This window comes from Zootoca vivipara, chromosome 7 (assembly GCF_965207765.1).
Source record: "Zootoca vivipara chromosome 7, rZooViv2.hap1.1, whole genome shotgun sequence".
NCBI lineage: Eukaryota > Metazoa > Chordata > Lepidosauria > Squamata > Lacertidae > Zootoca > Zootoca vivipara.
In genome coordinates this window covers 3,393,072-3,417,339 of record NC_142590.1, presented here as the reverse complement: position 1 = coordinate 3,417,339, position 24,268 = coordinate 3,393,072, and the positions used below count along the sequence as shown (strand labels likewise).

General features: G+C 48.5%; 1 protein-coding gene and 1 long non-coding RNA gene across 7 annotated transcripts; one reads left to right on the top strand and one right to left on the bottom strand.

The window, feature by feature from the left end:
• Positions 1–1,350: 1,350 nt before the first annotated feature.
• LOC148684958 (uncharacterized) lies at positions 1,351–9,881 on the bottom strand. The gene is made up of 2 exons (XR_015950930.1): positions 9,720–9,881; positions 1,351–2,366 (listed from the first exon to the last, which is right to left on the bottom strand). It is a non-coding gene; the product is annotated as an uncharacterized LOC148684958 (long non-coding RNA).
• A 5,580-nt stretch (positions 9,882–15,461) lies between these two features.
• CCDC190 (coiled-coil domain containing 190) lies at positions 15,462–23,119 on the top strand. Of its 6 annotated transcripts, none has more exons than XM_088673666.1 (6): positions 15,462–15,793; positions 16,690–16,757; positions 17,202–17,445; positions 17,719–17,944; positions 19,035–19,152; positions 21,207–23,119. In XM_088673666.1, the coding sequence occupies exons 4-6, from the start codon at positions 17,770–17,772 to the stop codon at positions 21,793–21,795; spliced, it is 882 nt and encodes a 293-aa protein (XP_088529792.1). In that variant the 5' UTR covers positions 15,462–15,793; positions 16,690–16,757; positions 17,202–17,445; positions 17,719–17,769; the 3' UTR covers positions 21,796–23,119. The 6 variants fall into 6 exon arrangements, with proteins under 6 accessions (XP_088529792.1, XP_088529793.1, XP_060132566.1 ...); XM_088673668.1 differs by having other exon boundaries at positions 15,499–15,793; positions 17,234–17,445; XM_088673665.1 differs by having other exon boundaries at positions 15,500–15,793; positions 16,756–16,976; positions 17,234–17,445.
• The last annotated feature ends 1,149 nt before the right edge of the window (positions 23,120–24,268 follow it).

Sequence of the window (24,268 nt, the reverse complement as noted above, 5' to 3'; positions counted from 1 at the left end):
CCGACTGCAAATTGTTCTGTGGCAACGTGCTCAGGGAAGCCATTTTGTGAGTTAAAGTGTTAAGCAAGGAAGCCATTTTGTTGGTCTAGGCCAGGCCCCCTCGTCCAGTAAATACACCCAGACTCTCACTGCCCAGAGATACCGGTAGGTTAATAAGGATTACCAAATAAGGACATGGAAGGGTAATGTCCAACTCCTCATGCCCTGTCTCTAAGCAGAACCTGATGTATCATTCTAGAACATTCTCCAGGCAAAGTGGTTCTCGTCTCTAGGCAGAATCTATTGTATCTATCAGAGTATGTGTATGCTGTAACTTTTGATTGGCTAAAGACCTGATTTAAGAATGTATAAAGGGAAGCCTCCCCTGTTGGGAGGATTCCAGACTTCGGAACTTATTCCTCCATGCTATTGCTTGCTGCTGGCAAACAAAACTTTCTTGCTTTATTTCTCTGTTGCTGCGTGGTCATTTGACTGGCCTGACCAATTGCTACATTTCTAACTTATTTCAAGGTTGCATTTTCATATAGTTGTAACCTCCCCTCTGACCGCGTGGCAAAAGGAAATAAATTTAACAAAGCTTGCAAAAATATACAAGTCAAAATCCTATCTTTGTTGGAAATGTAAGGAGGCGGAGGGTGCTGTGATGCACTCATGGTGGGGCTGCGGAAGAGTTTAAAAAATTGGGGGTTGCATTCATGAGGAATTGAAAAAGATGCTCAAAATCTCTATAGGGAAAAAAACAAACCAGTGGCTTATTTATGGAGTATACTGGGCAAAGGATATACCACAAGATAGGAAAACAGTATTTTTATACGCTACTGCCGCAGGAAGGCTCCTACTTGTAGCAAAGAACTGGAAAGGAAATCACATCCCCACAAAAGAAGATTGGCTAAACAAATTCACAAAATTCATCAAAATGGCAAAACTAACCGCAGCAATAGGATATCAAACAAACCAGAATTTAAGGCAACAATGGAAATAGTTTGAAGACTATATGAGCAAACACTGCTCCAAAAATGTTGATCTGTTTAGATTAAGTTTGTAAAGTTGATTTAGAAAAAAACAATAGTAAAACAAGAGGTTTAAGGATCAGAGATAAAAATTGCAATGTGAATAACAAAATTATAGGCTAAGTGAAGATGAGCACTGGTGGAGGGAAGTCACATGGGTGTAGGTAATTTTAATTTTTTGTATGTTTAAGTAGGTTGCTGTTCAATGTTTCTCTTATTTTTTCTTGGTATGCAGCATTTCTGTGTTTATGTTTGTTTGTTTATATGTAAATATTTTTTTAAAAAAAGAAACTTTTAAAAGAAAAGAAAAAGAAATTTAACAAAAAACAGCCAAAACCAATAGGGACTCAAACACCTTGTTTTAATACACCTTGTTTTAATCACTTTTTATTGGGGGGGGGGCAATAAAACAAGTCTGTTTCTACAATACAAAACAAAAAGAAAACAGTAGTACCCAGTTGCATCACAGGAGTGTAAAATAATCCATGATAACGGAATCTTCTGGCACCATTATAGAAGCAAACTCATCACCTCAGAAGTCTCTCATTTGGGCACCTCAAGGGAGACGTGAAACAGCCTCAGAGGGGAGCGAAGGGGCTTCTGCACCACCTCGGGAGGCTCTCTGGGAGCAAGTGTAAAGTGGGTGGGGTGACGGGTATGGGGCATTCAGCTGCTGCAGCCTGGAGGCCACGAATTCACCCCAGACCGGCCTCTGGTTGAGGAGAATTCTGCCCCTCAGGCCTTGAGGTCAGGCATAGGAATGTTCATAGAAGCTTCCAGAGACCGGAAGCAGCCTGCCCAAAACAGGATTGCTTATCATTTTGTGCCTGACCCTATTTGATTTCCAAGCGTCAGTTCCTTATCCCAGGGATGGAGGACCCGTGGCCCTCCAGGCATTGCACGGTTCTCAATTTCCCACTCAAGAAAGGCACCCTCTAGGCCAGGGGTCAGCAACCTGTTTCAGCCGTGGGCCGGTCCACCTTCCCTCAGACCATGTAGTGGGCCGGACTATTTTTTTTGGGGGGGGGGAATGAATGCCCCACAAATAACCCAGAGATGCATTTTAAATAAAAGCACACATTCTACTCATGCAAAAACACCAGGAAATGTTCCGCTGTCCTCTGGAGATGGTGAGCTTCAGGGGCTGTCCAGGAACTGGGGCTGCAGTAGGGTGTTAGCCCAGTCTTTGACCCACACTTCTTCTCCTGGTCAGGGCCTCTGTGTTGCTGTTCCCAGTTCCACTGATCCTCAGACCTCTGGTAGTTGAACCCAGCGAGTGACCTCCGTGATGCCAGCCACCTTTCATCCCTGTGATAGAATAGGCCGAATCTCATAGCCAGGCAGCATCAATCGATCCTGTAAAAAGGAAAATAAAAATAAAACACAGGGGAAACTGCCCCTGTTCAAGGCCATAAACAATCTATGAATGTAGGCCCATCTTCATTTCCAATAGTTCAAATAATAATCAATGGGCCAATGAATCTAACAGTCCCGGTACTTGGCCAAGAGAGATGAAATAAATCTTCACCCAGTTAGAACATGCACACAGTCAATCCTCTTCTCTGGTATTTCAATAAAATCTCAAAAAAAAATCTTTGCACAAAAGGTATGTGTCACAGTGGCCGGAGTGGACTACTTCAGAGTAACGACGCTACGCAGCTCTGCATTTTATTCTTTTATTGGTGCTGCGTATTTACAGTGCTCAAGTCATTGCTATTTACACGGAGCGATGTTGTCAGTCGGTTTCAGAACCTCCTAATGGCTTTTGGCGCGTCTTTCTCCAACACAAAAGCTTTGGCAGACCCATCCTCTTGCCCCTCCTCTTCCTGCGTAATTCTGGAGTTGGGGGGATGGGTCTTCCCCCCTTACTTGCCCCTTCCTGTCCCACCTGGGACCCTGGCTCCTCTACCTTGCCTGAGCCTCGGACACGACTTCCTGCTTCCCCACTGGAATCGGAACTCTCCCTGCTTTCCCCTTTGCTCGGGGACGGGCTTGAACTCAGGAGGGGAGGGACTTCGCGATATCCCCTGTCCCTCACATCCACCCCCCTCCCAAGCTCTCCTTCACCCCTCCCCAGGCCCCCCCCATGTGTCGGTGACGACTGGAAGCCTAAAAACTCGGTGCTCTCCGAGCCCGTTGGTGTGAACACCTCCCCCCAGTCCTGCGAGCCCCCCCCTTCCGCCTGGGAGGACGGGAATCCCAAAAAGTCCGTGGCGTCAGAGCTGGTGGGGGTAAAAATGTTTTGCCAATCTGCTCCTTCCTCTGACTGGGTGGATCTTGGCGACACCCATACCTCATCCTCTGGTTCCTCAAACTCCGCTTCCCAGCGCCATGGTGAGCTGTTCTCCCGTGCCTCCTCCTCCTCCCCCTCCCTTTCCATGTGCCAGGGCTTGGGTCTGTGGGGAAAGAGGGCGTGAAATTCTTCCACCAAGAATTCCTCCTGTATCTGAGTGGCGGGAACCCATTCATTCTGGGACGGTGGAGCATCCTCCCATGCCATGAGGTACTCCAGGCCCCCCACCCCCCACCTTGAATCCAGGATGGCCGTGGCCTCATTGAGTTGCTCCCTGCTTTCCCTCTCCCCCCCTCCCTCGGGGGTTTGTTCGCTGTCTCTGAGCCTGCTGCTTTCCCTGTACGGCGACAGCAGCGATCTATGAAACACTGGATGCACCCTCATGTCCTCTGGCAGTGCCAGCCTGTATGCCACCGGGTTGACCTGTTGCGTGACCGTGAAGGGGCCCAGCCATTTGGGTGCCAGCTTTTTGCACCTCCCCCTGGTGGGAAGGCCCTCCGAGGACAACCACACCTTGTCCCCCACCCTGATGACCTCCCCTTGTCGCCTGTGGCGATCTGCCCCCTTTTTGTACGCTTCCTTGGCCCTCTCCAAGTGTTCTCTGAGCTGCTGGTGCACCGTCTCCAGTTCCTCTGCCCAATCCTCAGCCTGTGGGCCCTCCTCCTCCTCCTCCCTCTCCCTCTCTGGGAAAGATCTGAGGTCGCGCCCGTAATTGGCCTTAAAGGGCGACACCCCTGTGGAGACGTGCACTGCATTGTTGTAGGCAAATTCTGCTAGTGGCAAGCGATCCACCCAGTCCGTTTGCCGCTGGCTGACGTAGCATCTCAGGTACTGCTGCAGAATGGCGTTGACCCTCTCCGCTTGTCCGTTGGTCTGCGGGTGTCTAGCCGTCGACAAGCTGACCTCCACCTGCAGGAGGTTCATGAGCCGCCGCCAGAACCTGGAAACAAATTGGCGGCCACGATCCGAAATAACCCTTAAAGGTAATCCATGCAGTCTGAAAATGTGATCAACAAACAGTTTGGCTGTCTCTTCTGCCGAGACTGCCCTGGCACACGGTATAAAGTGACACATTTTGGACATGAGGTCCACCACCACCAACACTGCAGTCTTACCCCTGGACGAAGGCAGATCTGTGATGAAGTCCATGGACACCACTTCCCACGGCCTGTGTGGTGTGGCTAAGGGCTCCAGCAACCCTGGTGGCGCTGCTCTGACCACCTTCGCCCGCTGGCAGGTGGTACAGCCCCTTACATAGTCTCGAACATCTTCCCTCACCCCTGGCCACCAGAAGTGTCTCATGACTAGGTGAGTGGTCTTGTCCCTTCCAAAATGCCCCGCTGTAGGGTTGTCGTGCATCTGCTTGAGGACCGTACGTCGAAGCTGGGTGGTGGGTAGGTACAGCGCACCCTTGTAGAAAAGCAGCCCTCTGCGTTCTGCAAAGTCTTTTGCCTGCTCCCTCCCCCCTCTCAGTTCTCTGAAGATGCGGTTGGCAAATTCATCCGCTGCCGTCAGTGCTGTGAGTTCTGCCTCGCTCACCACTGCTGCTCCGCAGGACCATGCCGACGGGGGGAAAATGTGCCTTGGGGCTGGTGGCGCCTCCTCCTCCATGTACTCTGGCTTGCGGGAGAGGGCATCCGCCCTGACATTCTGCTCTCCTGGGATGTAGTGTATGGAGAAGTTGAAGTTCGAGAAGAACTCCGCCCACCGTATCTGCCGCTGGTTGAGCACCCTGGCAGTTCTCCAGAACTCCAGGTTCTTGTGGTCTGTGCACACCTGGATGGGGTGCTTGGCGCCCACCAGGAAGTGTCTCCAGTGCTGGAACGCCGCGTGGATCGCAAGAAGTTCCCGATCAAAAACTGTGTAGTTTCGCTCGGGCTGGGTCAACTTCCTGGAGAAGAAGGCACAGGGTCTCCACTCTCTGTTGGCGTCCAGTTGCAACAAAATGGCGCCCACAGCCTTATCAGAAGCATCTGTTTCAATGCGTAGGGGCGCGTCCTGAACCACGTGGAACAGGTTCTGGTCTGAGGCGAACACCCTCTTGAGGCTTTCGAACGCTGCTTGCGCCTCTGGTGTCCACCTGAACTTCTGCTTGCCTCTCAGGCAGTCAGTGATGGGAGCCGTAACTCGAGAGAAGTTCTTGATGAACTTCCTGTAGAAGTTGGCAAAGCCTAGTAGGCGTTGGGCATCTTTGCGCGTCCTGGGGCTGTGCCAGTCCAGGATGGTCTGCACCTTGTCCTTGTCCATTGCCAGCCCCTTGTCTGACAGCTTGTAGCCCAGGAAGTCCACCTCCTTGGTGTGAAACTTGCACTTCTCCAGCTTCACATACAGGTGGTTCTCCTTCAGGCGCTGTAACACCTCCCTGACGTCCTTCACGTGCTGCACTGGGTCGTTGGAGTAAATAAGGATGTCATCCAGAAAGACCAAGCATTTCCTGAAGAGTAGGGACCCCAGGACGTGGTGCATGAAGGCCTGGAAGCATGCTGAGCCCCCTTGCAACCCGAAGGGCATCACCAGATATTCAAAAGAGCCCAGAGGCGTGAACATCGTGGTTTTCCACTCATCGCCTTCCCGGATCCTGATCAAGTTGTACGCCCCCCTCAGGTCTAGCTTGGTGAAAATCTTGCCTCTGCGTGCCGCTGTCAGGAGATCATCCACTCTGGGCATGGGGAAAGCCACTGGCTCTGTCACCGAATTCAGCCGTCTAAAATCCACCACAAGACGGCGCTGTTGCGTGTCTTTCTTGTCCACCCAGAAGACCGGGCTGCCCCCTGCTGCCTTGCTTTCTCTGATGAACCCCCGCTTGAGGTTCTTGTCGATAAAAGCGCGCAGATCCTCCAGTTCCTGGTCTGACATGGCGTACAGCTTGGCTGGGGGTATAGTTGCCCCAGGCACCAGGTTGATCTGGCAGTCAAAAGGCCTGTGTGGGGGCAGGTGGTCGGACTCCGCTTCACTGAAGACCTCCTGCAGGTCCCAGTATGGTTTGGGTATCGCCTCACCCCCTTTGACGTGCATGGTGGCCACCGTGGCTATCGGAGGCCCCTCCCCTGGTTGGTGCTGCATGCAATGTTCCAGGCAAAAGTCCGATCCAAAAGTGATGCATCTCTGATGCCAACTTATGGAGGGGTCGTGGCGCGCCAGCCAGCTCATGCCCAAAACGATTGGGGGGTCTGAGATGGTGGTGACGTTGAATGCCAGTGTCTCTGAGTGCCTTCCAACCGTCATTCTCATGGGGGGGGTTTGATGAGTGATGGCCCCTCCCAGCAGCTCTCTGCCGTCAATGGTTGCCACGTGCAGAGGAAAATCCAGCTGCAGAAGCTGGATCTGGTGCTCTTCTGCAAAGTTTCTCGAGAAGAAGTTGGCTGAGGCACCACTGTCAATTAGGGCGAGGACCGTCAATGGATAGCCATTTGGGAGCGTGAGCGTCACTTCTAGAACCACTCCTGCTCTGGGAGGGGTGGGCTGGCTCTGCTCCTCTCTGTGCGGGTGGGTGGGCTGGGGCTGTTGTCTGCTGACTGTGCCTGGCTGCCGCCCCTTGTCTCCTGCAGCCAGGCTTTCCCGTTTCCCTGCTGTGGTGCTGCGTCAGTGGGGGAGGGCACAACCGTTCCCGCCTTTCCTTGCCACTCCCTGCGATGTGGGCAGTCTCTGACGAGATGCTGGGGGGAGTTGCAGAGAAAGCAATTCCCACCCCTTCCCTCCTTGCGTCTTGGCGCCGCTGGGGTTTGAAAAGCCCGCGCGCGCGCGCTATCAATCTGCATGGGTTCCTGGTCCTGACTGGCCCCAGGCGTGGCTTGAAAGGGTTGTTGAGGGAGTGGCTTCTCCTGCGACCGTGGGAACCAAGCCCGCTTTGCGCGCGTTGCTTGCTTGTCGCTCCATCTGGATTCCTGCCTCACCCCCACCGCCAGAGCCGCTTTGCTCAGTTGATCCATATTACTGGGCTTTGGACCTCTCGAGAGCTCATCCTTCACCTCCTCATGCAACCCCAAGTAAAACGCCGCTTGCATTGGGGCAGACTCCAGATCCCACCCCAATCTGTGCACCAGCATGGTGAATTTCGCCCAATACGCGCGAACTGTCATATTTCCTTGGCGTAAATTATGAAGTTCCTCCTTAGTCTGGTCCATATGACTATCGGACGAATACATCGTTTTCAAACCTTCTAGAAATAGTTTGACATTCTTCATGCAAGGATTCCTTGTTGCAATTAACGGTCTTAGCCACTCCCTGGCCGCCCCTGTAAGGTGCTCCACAATAAACGCTACTCTGTGCTCATCATCAGGGAACTCATCGTGGTGCAGCTCAAGAGCATACACAATCTCAGTCTCAAAGCCCTGAAACTCCTTCGGGTCTCCATTGAACTTGCTTACTAGGGTCCCGGCTCTCCTTCCTGGCAGCACTTGGACTTGGGGTGCCCCTCCCGCCTTGTTTTTCTCTGCATCCAGCTTGTTTTGGAGGTCTACCGCCACCGCCCTTAAATGCTGCTCTTTTTCCTGGAGCTCTCTCACCTGTTCCGCAAGTTGTAGCCGGTCGTCCTGGACCTTCTTAGTCTCCTCTTTAGCTGCCTTCAATTCTCCCTGCGCCTGCAGCGACAGCTGTTGCAGTTCTAGCTGGGCTTGCTCAGCGATCTGCCGCCACTTCTCCGCCTCTGACACGCTCATCCCGGCAACTCCAAAGTAGCCCAAAAATGATTAGGAGGTTGCTGTCACAGTGGCCGGAGTGGACTACTTCAGAGTAACGACGCTACGCAGCTCTGCATTTTATTCTTTTATTGGTGCTGCGTATTTACAGTGCTCAAGTCATTGCTATTTACACGGAGCGATGTTGTCAGTCGGTTTCAGAACCTCCTAATGGCTTTTGGCGCGTCTTTCTCCAACACAAAAGCTTTGGCAGACCCATCCTCTTGCCCCTCCTCTTCCTGCGTAATTCTGGAGTTGGGGGGATGGGTCTTCCCCCCTTACTTGCCCCTTCCTGTCCCACCTGGGACCCTGGCTCCTCTACCTTGCCTGAGCCTCGGACACGACTTCCTGCTTCCCCACTGGAATCGGAACTCTCCCTGCTTTCCCCTTTGCTCGGGGACGGGCTTGAACTCAGGAGGGGAGGGACTTCGCGATATCCCCTGTCCCTCACAGTATGCATCGGATATTTCAGCCTCTTATGAAAGTCTGATGATATAAAACCAAGCTGCACTTTATACTGCAAGTCTTGCCGAGGCTTCTTGTACCAAAACGCTGGGCGGGTAATAAGGTCAACCCCTTTTCACAGTCACTGATGTGCCAATCCTGCCAAGCCAATTCCTTTCATTAAATAGAGCTCATCTTATACTTTAAATTCAGTTGGTCAGTCTCATTAAATACAGTTGGTCCTGGTGGGGCTTTCAACTTGTGGGCATTTGCATATTGGTACAGGAATTGGTTGTTTGCAGAAATTAATTTCACAGGCTAATATCATTTGTCATACTAAAGAAAGTCACTTGTGCCTGTGCTGTAAACTTTTCTGATTAAAAGTCCAGTTGGTTAAATTCAGGAATTTAAATTCACTGGGATAAGCTTTTCCTTTTAAAATAAAACCTTTTTCCTGACAAAAGCAGCTGGAAAATATTCCACATCTGTATTAACAAGAATCAGTTCAGATTGAGAGTCAATTCTCCCTTTCCCAAACTTTCAATAGCTTCCACTTGCAATGGGAACATGCCTGTAGGGCCCATTCCTCTCTTTCCCTCCTGCTCCTGCTTTCTTCTCCTCTTCCTTCTGCTGCACTTCCTTTTCCTCTCTCTGTCCATAAGTAAAGGTAGCATCCAATCCAGAGTTTTCCCCATGAAATTATCCTTCTTTTGAATCCCCCCCCTCTCTCTCTCTAGCAGATTGTCCCACAAAGGCTGCCTTTACTACTGCATGCTGGTCCACGGATTAATCGGGGTGTATCTTCTATGGGCATCTCACCTGACTTCTATATGATTATTAATTAGCCAGCATACCACCCTCCTCATTCCATGAAGGAGTGTCTCCCTATAAATTCCCAATGAGGCAATCCCATCTGGAATGTTATAATCCCAATTGGGGTTGCAGCGTGGGTACCTATCTTCCCACTAATCTTCTGGTACTTGGGTGTCATGCATATGCTGTCTTGCCCCTTCATGTACCTTCCTGATTTCTTCACTACTTAGCTGTGGGAATGTTCAGGAATGTGGATGAGGAGATATTGTTTAATATATCCTATCCCCGCTTGCGCTAGCAAGCACCAAACTTTAGCAGAGTAAAAACATTCCCCTTTTTCAAAATACACAGCAGAAAAGCGTTTGCGCTGGCTTGATTTAAGCCACTAAAATAAAGTGTATTTTCCTGGTATTTTCCCTTTTTCCCTCTTAAAAGAAAAGACACAACACAATGCTCTTAAAAGTATAAAAGATGTTTACTTACAAGCATCTTGAGGTACAGCACACTCAAGAGGTAGACTTGCTTAGTTAAAAGGTAATATATACATTGTGAAGTTCACTTATAAGAAGTGAGACTCCATCTCATCTCTCTCTCTAGGCTGGAGGCCTTGAGGGAGAGACTCACTAAGATGTGTGTAGTCCAAGAGGTCTGGTCCAAGAGAGGGAAATGGCTGTTTCCTTCAGAATTTATGTGCCACTTCCCCAACTCATTTGCATGTGAAGGAAGAGGAAACTAGGCTTAGTCATATCCTCCTCCTCAGTCCTCCAAGTGGACTATCTAGGGATTGTTGTGACTTGACTGCACTTAACCCTTTGCATCCCACATTAGCAAGGCATCCAATAAATAGATGCAATCATCATAAACTGGGTCATAAGTTTTTGTGTTGTTTTTTTTAATGTTCTGAAATAGTTTAATTGTCTTCTCTGGGTCCTGCTCAGAACTCCTGGCCTGATTCCTCCAATTATATACTTATGGGGAGGGGAAGTTGTCCTGCCGCTGCCAAGACCCTTGGGGTGTCATACACACTCCGCAAGGGGGCCATCATGACTGCTGCTCCCTCTTCCTTGCTTTCTTTGCTTTCTTCCAATTGTCTATGAAACACTGCAAGGGGGTGCAGGCCTGTTTGCTGACCCTATCTCCCATTGTCCCACCTCTTTCCTCCTAGGCACAATAAATCATTCACTCACAGATTTGACCACGCCCTCGAGGTGGCCTGGTCGCCAGGAATCGCACCTCACTGAGGACCACACACCGCTTCGTCAGTGGCAGCTTAAACCCCAACGTATCATACACTTCAGTCACAGAGGTGGAACCACTCTTCACACACATATTCCCAATTTTCCCCTCCCAACCTAGCTATTTCCCTTCCCGGAGCTCTTCCAATGTCTTGCTCTGTTCCCCTATGGGAGGATCGTTGGGACACGTCTTACATCCAGTGCGTGCTTACTAGACCACTCCCGGGAGACTGGCCAGGTCTCCCTGCCCTAATTCTGCTGTGGGCTTTTCCTTCCCAAGCCCTTCCCTTTGGGCTTACCTTACCCCAGGACGTCCATTCCCCAAAGGCGCCTGCGTCTTTTCTCCGCCTTCGCTGTGTCTCCGCTCAAGGCAATGTCTACGCCCCCCCTACAAAATGGCAGGAGCGCGCTTTGGGTTTGGCGATGCTCTAGAGCTGTTCACAGCGGTGACTCCACCCAGTCCTTTTCAGTCCTCCATCAGGGGGCATCCCGGACGAGCCCCCAGAAATGTAGGATGACAGCCTGAGTCCAGTTCAGCATGCCCACCGTGGAGGAGGAAAGGAGTCAAACGACACCAGGTGTTTCAGAGAAAATAACTTTTTATTTTTGCAATGCAAGCAGAGCAAAAAGGTGGTGCGTGATCATTCACAGCAGCACACTGTGCAGAATTTGTAGCTACATTATATACCCTTGTTCCTGTGGGGTGGGGCAGCCCAACTCTTCCGTTCTGGTCTGCCACGTTGAAACATTCCAGCCTTGGACTGCCACGTTGATACATTCCAGCCTTGGCTGCGTTGGGCAAGCGAGGCCCCTCCTAACCCCATAACCCCACAGCGGGGGTCTTGCAAGTTCCCATTAAGCAAGTCGATGGGGCAAAGTATTTCCTTCTTATATTATTTTACAAGCTCATATATTGTTCATGTGAGATACGTGGCCTGCGAGCCCCCAGAAATGTAGCCTGACAAGCATTCCTTTCCTATCTTTAAGGAATGCCTTTTGAGGAACAGCTCAGGGGGCCGGGCATGCTCAGCCTGGAAAAGAGAAGGTTGAGGGGATACCATATAGAAAAGGAGGGTGAAGGGTTGCTTTCTGCTACTCCAAAGAAGTAGACACAAATCAATGGATTCAAACTAAAAGAATATTCCACCCAAGCATCAGGAAGAACCTCCTCACAATGTTCGGCAGTGGAACCTGCCAGCAAGTAATGTGGTGGAGGCTTTCCTTAAAGGTCTCTAAGCAGAGGCTTAACAGCCACGTCAAGAATGCTCTGGTGGTGTTTCCTGCTTGGCAGGTTTAATTAGATGCCTCCTTCCCCATGGCCTCCTCCAACTCAACTCCTTTATTTAATATGAGAGAATATTTTGCCAATAATTTGAACTTTAGGAATGTTGTGCCTGCAAGGATGAATATGTCTTGCCCACTGTCGCTGCCAGACCTGTTTGGCAGCTGTTCTTGCGAGGGTAGGTATGTGATGATCTTATCTATAGCCGAAGGCTATCTACTTCCTTCAGAAGGACCCACAAATAACCCAGATATGCATTTTAAATAAAAGGATTTTACATTCTACTCATGTAAAAACATGCTGATTTCCGGACTTTCCGTGGGCCGGATTGAGAAGGCAATTGGGCTACATCCAGCCCCCCGTGCCTTACGTTGCCTACCCCTGCTCTAGGCAGAACAATGGTCAGAGAGGAGCAAGGCTGGTGTCATAAGAAATTTTAGGTCATATATATATATATATACACACACACACACACACACAGAGAGAGAGAGAGAGAGAGAGAGAGAGAGAGAGAGAGAGAGAGAGAGAGAGAGAGAGAGAGAGTATAAAATAAATGTTCATAAATGTACCAAGCAAACACATATATAAATATATAAAAATATATAAACCACATGTCCAAAAACCACAGGAAAAGTCCTAAAGCCATTTTGACTCTTTCAGTCTCTGTCCTCACAAATCCTGCCTGACGGGCACATTTGAGGTGTGAATAGGGCGAGCCTGTGACCTGCCTCAAGATTAAGTATTATCATTACAAAAGAATGGCCAGGCTCCCCAGGTAATCCTGTCAAGTGACCATTAACAGGTAACCTGGCAGACAGGGTAAAAACAACGCACTCAGATTTCTGTTGTAGACCGCCTTTTCTGTGATGTACGTATGGTGTTTCTGGGGGTGGTCTGGAGTTTGAGGGTGGGCAATTTAAAAAGTCTATACAAGGGTGGGCTGTTAACGGAGAAATCTGAGGGCTCCCTTGGACAAAAAACAAGGACACCAGCCAGGAATACCAGAGCAAAAAAAGCAGCCAGTAAGGCTTGGTCTTTATTGAAGACTGTCGCAACAGGACTCCCACCCACAACAAGACGAAGCAAGATGGAAGCCCCAAACAAAAGGAGACCCCAACTTTTATTAGTTGCCAATCCCCATGTTACACACACCCCCAACTACATCATGGTTACATCATGAAAGGGGAGGTCTGGTGGCAGTAATCTGAGCACCCCGGACCCTGCCCCATGCCTCCCCTTGCGCTCCACCAAACATCCTTCAAGTGTAACAAAAGAGATACTTGCATTTCCCTGATTCCCAGCCAAGTTAATCATACCCTTTTGTCTTCATCTGGGTTTGTTATTTCTGGAATGGCTACCTGTCTGGCACTCAGGTATCAGGATGCCAGGGATTATCACTCAGGCAGAGGGGCTGCTGAGTAACTGAGTTCACATATCTATATGAATTTCTGAAGTTTTCCCAAACAAAATAAAAAAAATTCCCCTTCAAGTAGCACCTTAGAGACCAACTAAGTTTCTCATTGATATGAGCTTTCCTGTGCATGCACACTTCTTCAGATACACATGCACACGCATGCACACTCATGAAAATATCCCTCCCCCAACAGCAAGACTGCATTTAGAAAAGTAGGAACTTTGACTCTGCTTCTGTTTTTGTTTTGCTTTTTGCCAGCAGTGGAGGGTGGGGTGGGGACACTTCCTGGTCACACATGCAGTAAAATCTTTGATTTCCCCATTCATTTCTATGGACAGGTCTCATGTTTGCTCAGTGAGATGGAAAAAGGCTACTGATATCAGAAACTTGTGGGGTTTGTCTTTCTGTAGCTCTGCATCTTCATGCATGGAACATAATAGACAGGCACCACAGCTGTCCTTGCCTGCCTGTCCCTCCTCCCTTAGTTGTTGTTGTTTAGTCGTTTAGCCGTGTCCGACTCTTTGTGACCCCATGGACCAGAGCACGCCAGGCACTCCTGTCTTCTACTGCCTCCCGCAGCTTGGTCAGACTAATGTTGGTGGCTTCGAGAGCACTGTCCAACCATCTTGTCCTCTGTCATCCCCTTCTCCTAGTGCCCTCAATCTTTCCCAACATCAGGGTCTTTTCCAAGGAGTCTTCTCTTCTCATGAGGTGGCCAAAGTATTGGAGCCTCAGCTTCAGGATCTGTCCTTCCAGTGATTTTGCTAAGGAAGATAATGTCCCAATAAATGTCTCTGTATGTTAGCAGTAATCCACCAATAATACCTTAGAACCTGCTACCATTTCCTCCCATAATGGCAGAGACCTTCCAGTGCCAGCCCAAATGATGTCCCCCTCCACCTCAGACATCAATTCCTGTATTAATTTGTTACACACACACAAACTTTATTGTGCTGCATGAAGCAGTTCACTTCAGAGCTGGATCTGGAACTGTGTCCTTGCAGCACTCTGAGATTCGTCTTAATCTCTAGAGGGAACCAGGGAAAACAAGTCTGGGAGCCAACAAGTCTCTTGGTTTCTAGTTGCTAGGCTTTCTTAACACAATAGCTATCTTTGGGCTGACATTCTTAATTACCTTTGACTTGCCTGTGGGCTTAGACTGAAGAGTTGCTTGTTAAGTAGGCTCCAAATGAATTCTACAGAATAAATCAAGTCCTTAAGGGTTCCTTGGAACCCCTTCTTGTAGTCTCTGATGGTGGGGAAAGTTTTCAAGTAATGTGATTTTGGCAGGGGAGTGGGGTTAATCCTTTGAGTAAGATTACCTAGTGTGCATGATATTTTGTTTGTTTGTATGTATGTATACTTGCATGTTTGCCTGCATTTGCGCAGATTGCTGTGTCAATTTAGTTGCCAGCAGTCATGCAATGGATTGTGGGGCGGGAATTTTTTTTAGGAGAAAAAGCTATAGAGTTGCTTGCAAAAGCTTCCAGGTATCAAGACTTCTGGCCTTTTCACAGCTTCAAAATAAAATAAGATAATAATTAGTGCTGGTGACTGGTGGAACACTTACCAAATCATGCTATTTTTAGCCTTTTACAAAGCTGGGGGAAAAAATAGCAGGCAATGACGGGGCTACTCTCATTACAGTGATACCTCGGGTTAAGAACTTAATTCGTTCTGGAGATCTGTTCTTAACCTGAAACTGTTCTTAACCTGAGGTGCGACTTTAGCTAATGGGGCCTCCTGCTCCTGAAGCAAAGTTCTTAACCTGAGGAACTATTTCTGGGTTAGCGGAGTCTGTAACCTGAAGCGTCTGTAACCTGAAGCGTCTGTAACCCAAGGTACCACTGTATTGCTGATTTTGCTCAATTTGCAAACCTTTTTTCTTTTTAGTTTTTTGTTCTTGTCTGGAGCATCAAAACACACATCTGTAATGGTAAGAGAGCCCAGAAAGAAGTTCACCTGTGATCCTGCTTTGTAAAGGAAGAGAGCTAGGTGGGAGCATTTCCAAGGGAGGGAGGAATATCTTTGAAATGGTAATCAGTTATCTCCCTGCAACACAGTTATCTCTCCCCCAAGGAACAAGGAAAATCTCCAGACAGCCCAGGCTGACATATCACTACTTTAGTGCTTTAAGAAAATAAATTTGTGCTGCTTTGTATCAACTGCAAAGATTCTTCCTGAGTGATGATTCCACATCACATGTCTGTTTCCTATTTGCAGAGCAGTTTCATGTGAGCTGTTCCCCTGAGTCAAGTAGCTGTCCTGTTCTTTGCCTCCGCCTACTAGGCAACAAGCCAAATCCATGTACGTAGTAGAGCCAGCAGCAGCCACAGCGGAGTTTTCATGCAGCACTGGGAGCATGCTGGTCTCACTTGCCCTGCAAGGAGCCTCAGTTGTGGGAAGATGTGGGTCTAGTGTTCAGAATTTCAGGAGCTTTCTGGATTCCCCACCGCCCTGTGTTCCTTGGGGAAGGGCAATCAAAAGACAGAAACAGAAAGTTGTTGCTGGCTTTTGACATGATCAGCCTTTCTTTGCCCCGTGGATTGTGCCTGGATTTCGGCAACTAGCTTCAGGGTCCCTGTCATCCTGAGCAAAAGAGAATCACAGGACGAATCCTTCAACTGTAAGTGCTGCTGCTGCTGTCCACCAGCATTTCTTCTCTTGTGTGTTGGCAGGGGGGCCCCTTGCATGGTGTGTGCCAAGCCCAGGTGCCTAGCATGAACAGGTGAAAAGGAGGACGGGGCTTCATAGCTGTGTAGGCCATTTTGGCATTTGCAGCTTGCCATTGCAGGGATTAGAAGTTTTCCTCTTTAATACAGTACAAGCGTTAAAGGAACAGGAAGATACACTGTTCTCCTTTGCGCATGGCCACCTAAGAGAAACCCAAGAAACCTAATGTTGCACCATCTTTCTTTGGATGCAAAGAGGACTTTGGGTGGATTAGTTTTACACTGGCACATGTCAGTTGGCCTGAACCACTTTGCCTGCTCCACTACAGCCATGCCACTTGCCTGTTTCTTAACCAATCCCAGAGTTCGTCATCTCAACCCTCCCCCATTCCTATGCGACTCACACAACAGACATTGCACATCTTCTGGGATGGAATAGTGGCATTTTTGAAATTCTGTACAGCAATGGTATACCCATGGACAGCTGAAGGAATGATGTGGCCGAGAGTCAAGGCATAGTCTAGCACCCACTACTGGATCTCTTTCTAGCGTTCACAACCCATGAAAAGCTTCAGGACTCTGCTCCTTTACAGCTGAACTGGAGGCATAGGAGTAAATAACTTAAGGAAGTTATAGGTGTAACAGGTTCAGCACTGTTTACTCACGCATTAAAAGGGGTATGTCAACAGCAAGATTTACTTTTTAGCATTCCGGAACAGAGTTCATCTAATGTGTTAACTATGGCTTAGGTAACAGCCCTTCTCATAGCAACACCATCTGCGTAACACAACAAAGACAGGCCCCCTGTTAAGGGTTTGGCAATTCCAGGATTGTTCCCTTTCTCTTTCAGATTTTTGGGAGCTCCTGACCCCACCTGACCCAGTTCACAGCCTGATTCTCTGCATATTTTTTTCAGAAGTAAGTCCCACTGAGGAAAACCCAGTTGCTGTTTGTGCAGCTTCAGCAATACAACGCAGATTTTCCCAGGGACAGCGCCAGCTCCAAATAAACACACACTTGGACACAGAGCTTTAAATCCCAGACCTCACCTTTCCATAGAAATACATCCCAAAAGGAAGTCTGGATGAGCCCTGAGTGTGGATGGAATCACAGGAGATCCCTGAGACCACTTGGAATGTGAGCCTAGACCTGTTCAGATTAATGTTGCTTGTTCTGCTGTAATGAGGCAACTTCTGATTGGATCCAAAAAAATTACCAAGATTTGGGCACCCCACAAATACAGGCATCTCCCCGCTTATGTCGGGGTTACATTCTGGGCCCCTGCACACATAAGTGAAATTGTGTAAAGTGGGGAGCACCCTCTAACAAGCCTCTAAATGCCTGTTTTCTCCTGCTCTCCAGCTCTCTCTCCTCACAACTCTCTCCTTAACTAGAGTTGAAGTTTTGGGGCTCACTGCAGAAAAGTGGCTGCTGCTGCTGCGCTACCCTGTTCATCAGCTCCTAGGCAGGGAGGCCGAGGAGCCTAAACAAACCCCACTGTGCCTCTGGTCTCTTTGGGACTTCCTCTGACGTCACTGATGGAGGCTGTGAGGAGGGACTCCTTGTGAACCACGAGGACTCTCCAGCTCTCTCCCGCAATTTCCTGGTATGATTCTACCGTATTTATTTTATTATTTCCCGGCACCACAAATATATGCAGTCATGTGCAAGCAGAATGCACATAAGTATGGGATGCTTGTACAGAGCTAATGTCTCAGTGGTGGAGGATAAATTTGCATGACGTTTAATCACAACATTCAGAAATACTATGCAAATGCTGGGCTATTAATTGATCTCTTTTAGATTTCGACAGCTGGGAGACATGCAGCTATCTTGAGGGAAAGAGGATGCGGTGCTGACCTTGCTAAATCTTTTTCAGATTCTCCAAGGGTGCCAGGTAGCCTTTCTCTCTCTGGGACTAACGACAGACATGGCAGGTGGGGAGACCTCCAGGCGCTGGGAGGCCGAGAGGCAGGATGTCAAGAGGGCAGAGGCCAGGCTCATTCGTGGACTGCAGCATTTAGAAGAAGCCCGTCTCTCCTATTTGAATTCAATGATGAAGGAACAGCGGAGACTCCAGCAGGAGCTCATGAGAATGCAGAAGAGTGAGTGGGGAGTTGTTTCCTTCTTCTTCCACCCAACGCAATGACAAATAAAGCCACTTTTTGAAAGCAGGGATTCTGCAGTTAGAATTAATTTGGTGCAGAATTTGACCCCTGTCACCAAGATTACCCTTGGAAGGCCACAGATGCCCTGATCCTGATCTAGGAAGGGAAGAAGCAGGCTTCCATGTGTGCCAATGGGGTTGCATATTCTTCCACTGAATTGGCTGGGAGCATCTTTTGAATGTAGACTGAAGATGGCATCTCTGCCCATCTGAGGCCACCCATTGTATGCAAGTTGTTCCCCATGACTAGGGCTAGTTTAAGATTATAACATCAATCAATATGGTCCTAATCAGACCCTAGTCATAGGGCAACTGGTTGCAGTTCAGTGCCGAAAATGACCCCCTTCCTCATTGGTAAACAGGCTTTCCCCACCCTTCTTTGACTCAAGTGTAGCCCAGTTGATGAAAGAATCTTCCTTTCAGGGTGAAAAGCAATTTGGGGAAGCCCTTTTGAGTGGACAAACAGGATTATGGCAGCCCATTCTGTTCCTTTGTTGAAATTGACCGCCTTCTCCCAGCTGTTCTTCAGTAAAACAATCACAAATCATTCACACATCTGCTGTGTATTACCTTCTAGAGCAGGTGCAGCCAATGTGGGGCACCCCACATGTTTTGAATTACAACCCCTATTAACCCTCTCCAGCAGCCCACAGAATCTGGATGGTACCATGTTGATAATGCTTGATCTAAAGCAGGGGTCAGCAAACTTCTTCAGCAGGGGGCCGGTCCACTGTCCCTCAGACCTTGTGGGGGGCCGGACTGTATTTTGGGGGGAAAATATGAACAAATTCCTATGCCCCACAAATAACCCAGAGATGCATTTTAAATAAAATGACACATTCTACTCATGTGAAAATATGCTGATTCCCAGACCATCTGCGGGCCGGATTTAGAAGGCGATTGGGCCGCATCCAGCCCCCGGGCCTTAATTTGGGAACCCCTGATCTAAAGATTGACTCCAATGTCCTTGTTTGGGGACTTTTAATGCAAGCGGATCCTGATAACCACCCTGCTCCTTTTCTCCCAAGGTCGCTCCAAGCAGAAGCTTTCTGTGGGCCCTGGACACAGAAGCATAAAACTGGCTCTTCCACTCCTGTCCCCTCGGGCAGGACAGGATTACAGCAGATTCCAAGATGCAGCACAGCGGTAAGGGTGTCTGTCAGGAGAACTTCACATCTGGGCTCCTAAAATGCCATGCATGTGTCTAAGGAATGGAACTCAACCCAAGTTTTATTCTCATTTCATGAGCATTGCATCTGCCGCCCATTTTCCTCCTCCATTTCAGCTGCCTTGCTTTACCACAGAATCTCTCCCCATTTCACAGCATCATACTAGCCCTTCCTTTCCATATCTCTGTCAAAGACTGCCTACTGACTGACCAGCTCCCTCCCAGCTTTGCAAGAGAGCAGCTTCAGTCTCCAGCCAGTAAGCAATGGTTCATAGGTGAGAGAGAGGTCAGTCAGCAGAGTGGAAAGAGGAGGCATGTTTTTGGAGGGGTGCATGAGTCAAAAACGCTTATGAAGGGTGCAAAGCAGGACTGGAGAAGGGGGTGGCTTGAGTCCCAACAGAGCGACCTGGAGGGCTGCATCTGGTCCCTGAGCCTGATATTTGCTATCCATGCACACTGAACAAACTACAATTCCCAGGATTCCAAGGGGTTGCCATTTTCTGGTTTGCCTCAGGCAGGAAAATGTATTGGGCTGGCTCTGGTTCTCCTCCTCTCCTCCCATGTGTACCCCCTGAATCTGTTCTAAATCTCTGGAACAGATCTGGCAACAGCAGGATATGTGCAGAGTGGGGAAAGTCCTGTTGTGCTAGCAATAAACCTTGTGTGTGCACAATTACAGTAGTTAACTGACTACCACCTGAACTAGGTATCTCTGACTGTGGAGACAGAACAAAGCCTTCGAAACCTCAACTGGAAGTTTAAACTTTGCCTCATTCCTACTTCACATTGTCACAGCAAACTATTAACACTGAACAAGGAGCAGCAGCCAAATCTTGGCACTCTCATGAGGGGACTTGCTTGATACATGTTCACACATTCACTCTTTCCACTTCAAAAAAGATATGGGGAGACTCTCCGATTTAGTGTTAGACCCCACCAATTAGAGCAGGTGTGACGAATGTACAACCTACTTCTCAGATTGTGCAAGGCTTTAATGGGATGTCCTGAGGTAAAGTTCACCTCCCACTATCCCAGTTATTCTCCTTATAAACCCCCTCCTCACAATGCTTGGAGTTTAAAGGTAAAATGTAGGTGCTCTTCCTGCCCAAAACGTGGCACGGTTTCTTTTAAGCTCTGAGGGGAAATATGAGACTATTCTTAATGTACACAACCGTAAGGGGTTCTCCTCATTCAAGCTTTCCCCCACTTGAAGCTTTCCTCCCACCTGAGGAAACTTTGTGTCACCCTCGAACCAGTCTTCCTCTTCCTCCTCCTCTTGGTGCACTCAAGGGACAACAACCTATCCTTTCTGCCTTAGAAAAGGGGTTTTGTCCTTCTAATGAGGATCCCCACCAGATGAGCCATAGATACCTCTGCTGGAAAGATCACACAGAAGATAATACAGATGGAACTTTAATTTAACATTTAATGGCTTATGAACTGAATGGTTGCATTCAAGGTTCATGTGTACAAGCATGTGGTTTCAATGGAACTGTTCTTGTTAAAACATATAACTTCAAACCTCACTAATTCCTCACCTAACACTACTCTATAAACCTATTCCCTCACCCACGCTCACACTCTCCTGCTTCATCTCCCTCTCTCTCCCCAACTGTCAACTCTCACTAACTGCCATTTTCTCCTCATAGAATGTTCGTAACCCCGCCCCCACAAGCATGTGATGTACCTCAGGGTAGGAGATGCATTAACCCTTATACATCCAGGCTGAGACCAAATATATCATCCTAGGGTTATTTCGTTACAGCAGGCATCCCCAAACTCGACCCTCCAGATGTTTTGGGACTATAATTCCCATCATCCCTGACCACTGGTCCTGTTAGCTAGGGATGATGGGAATTGTAGTCCCAAAACATCTGGAGGGCCGAGTTTGGGGATGCCTGAATTAGAGGCTGCATTTCGCCCTCAGAAACACATGGTGGTTGCAGTTTCTTTATACTCCGTGCAGTGAGGAACTGAGGTGAAACAATCCTGCTTAGGCAAGGGTTGCGTGACTCACTCTCTCTTCTTCTAGATCCAAGAGGAAAACACTGCCCAAGGCAGGAGGCTTTCCAGGGACAAGCCAGCCTTCCTTGTATCTACAGAAGCCTGATGGTGATGTCGCAAGAAATGAAGAGGACAGAAAAGGGCACTTGCCCCCCTTGAATGTCAAAGGCCAAAACACCATTGCTGACAGGGACATAGCCACCCTCGAGGACTCCATTGCCAAGCAGCTGTGCATCTCATCAGAGGCTGGCGAGGGAGAGGAAGCAGATGGAATAGAGGGCCAAGGGAAAGGGCCTGCAGAGAAAGAGACCAGAACTGCTGGAGCCCAAGGCACTGCTGCCACAAAGCCCGTGACTCTCCGAGGGAAGCGACGGCCTTCCCTTGGGCATGAGGGGCTCATCATGGATCCAGAGGCCTATGCAGCAGATGGACGTCTCAGGACCATGTACGCCAGGCCAGATTTCCTAAAGTCTTATGCAGAAGCTAGGAAAGCCCGCTACATTCGCCACCACAAGAACGCTCCTGCCTGGGAAAAGGAACTGAGTCTCCAGGAGATATTTGGACACAAAAAGACCATGCAGCATTCACCACAGGGGCAGGCTGTGATGAAACCATAGCCCTGAGTGCACGGGGTTTTTGCCGAGTAAAGGATGCCATGAGCCTCCAAAATAAAGGAAAAAATACTTCTGTACAACAGATCATGGTATTCAAGATCACCATTAGCTCAAAGCAGGCTTGCACACCCTGAAATAGCACACCAAGCCAGTTGTTCCCAGGACTCTTCCATATCTATATAAAACCAGGGCCGGCTCTAGGTAGACCCCCAGTGCCGCAGTGCACCAGGGCGCCGGGCCAGTAGGCAGGGCGCCACACAGCAAAGCCGCGCGGAAACCATGCTATGCCCTGCGAGGGCGCCGGAGCGATCTCCGCCCCTCAGCTCCAGGGCGCGCGACCTACTCGAGACTGCCCTGTATGAAACCATGGGCTTTGGACTCGGGCAGGGGGTTCTCAGCATGCTGATGGCACATAACTCTGTTTTTATGCAACATATTAACCAGTTGCCAAGTTCTTGGTCAGTTTGGTTGGGTGAAAGTGGAAAGTTTCTTGAGACTGTATTCTGATCTGTTTTGCAGGTTCACGTGCTCAGGAGGTGCCCAGCACCTTCATTATACACCTGAAAATGTTCCTCTTCAACCAGGGCTTTGGCTTACAGCATCCTATATCCACTTAAATATGTTTCTGGGAGTGGGGAAGGCAGTTTTTATTGTTTTGTTTTTGTTCTTTTTTATTGTGTATTTTGTGTTTTTCTCTTGTATTTCTATGGTGTGAACCCCCTGAGAGCTACAGATGGAGGGCAGGTTTGTAGTCTGGGAGTGCTGGAGGCCCACACGCCTACAGTGGCTCATTCTTTCCAGGACTGGGACAACTTGGCCACAGAGGTGAATGCCTTGGTAACTTCCAAGACTACTGCCATGGCACTCTATGTTGGGCTGCCCTTGAGGCCAGTTCAGAAGCTGCAGCTAGTGCAAAGTGCAGCAGGTACCCTGTTTCCCCGAAAATAAGACATACCCATAAAATAAGCCGTAGCAGGATTACTAAGCATTTGCGCACTATAAGCCATACCCTTAAAATAAGACAAAGTGATAGGTGCAGTTCTGGAGGGCACCAAGGAAGAGGTGAGGCTGGACGCATAATTAAAAAAAATAAGACATCCCCTAAAAATAAGCCATAGTGTGTCTTCTTGAGGAAAAATAAATATAAGACAGTGTCTTAATTTTGGGGAAACACGGTACTGTAATTCCTTTGTGGAGTGACCCATCGTCAACATATGTCACTATTGTGGAAGGAACTGTACTGGGTGCCTATATGCTACTGGACCAGGCTCAAGGTTTTACTTTCAGATTTCACTGAAGCTTTTTCATAATACAATAATATGAAAGAGTCCTGTATCAGGAGGTTTTTAATGTTTAATATTTCATTATGTTTTATATATGCTGTAAGCCACCCAGAATGGCTGGGAAAACCTAGCAAGATGGGCAGGGCATAAATAATAAAATTATTAATTATTATTATTAACAAAACAAAAAGAGAGAAAGAGAAAAGGAAATGCAGAGTGTCCCTCAAAGGTAGCTCTTAACCCTACCAGCTTTCCTTTCTTCTCCCAGCCTCCCACCCTGGGAGATCTTCCCCTCCCTGCCTCTCACTCAGCGTCCTTCACCAACCATCTTATCACCTTCATGTCTGCGTAATCCTTGGAGCCCAATGACTACCCGGAGCAGAGGACACCAAAGGAAAAAAAGGGGGGGGAAGGGAAATTAAAGGGGGCAGGGAGAAATAAAAATAAAAAGGACTTCTGATTTTTCATTTGTCAGTTACGGGCAGCAACCATTTTGCATGTGGGTTCTGCCCTCTTTCAGGTCCAAAAGGACCCGCACAACAGCAGTTGTGTGTCAAGTGGAAACACACAAAATGATTGCTGCCTGTACGTAAAAGAAATTACTCAAAATATCACTGTAGGATGACATCATACTATTCTACTTCCTGTTTAGCAATATTTTCACAATCATCAGACCCCAATGTCTCAAATTTATTCATTTTCTTTTCACAAAAAAAAATCCAAAAGACAACTTTTCCAGGTTGTACGGGGCCTTTTACAGGCTGGCCCTGAGGAGGTGGCGGAACCAACAGTAGCTGCTGTGACTTGTTTGCAAAACATTTTGAGGATAACATTGCTTGCATCCACCAAGACCTTGACTCTGCTGTTATAGCAGATGAATCTCGTGGGGTGTCCAGAGCACAGTCTAGTCCTGTTGTGTGGGATGCTTAGTTTTTGCAAGGTAGCTGCATCAGGTGCGCTCAGATCACGTCCTGGGATCACAAGGGCACTTGTGCAGCTGGAATGGGGAGGGGGGAGATACCTCACCCATGGGAAATCGAACTGTATTGAGTGAACCCCTTCATGCCAGGTGATGCTACTGATAGTACTGATAGAAGGGGAATGCCCAACGTTCCCAACTACAACTCCCATCATCTCTAGCTAACAGGACCAGTGGTCAGGGATGATGTGAATTGTAATCCCAAAACATTTGG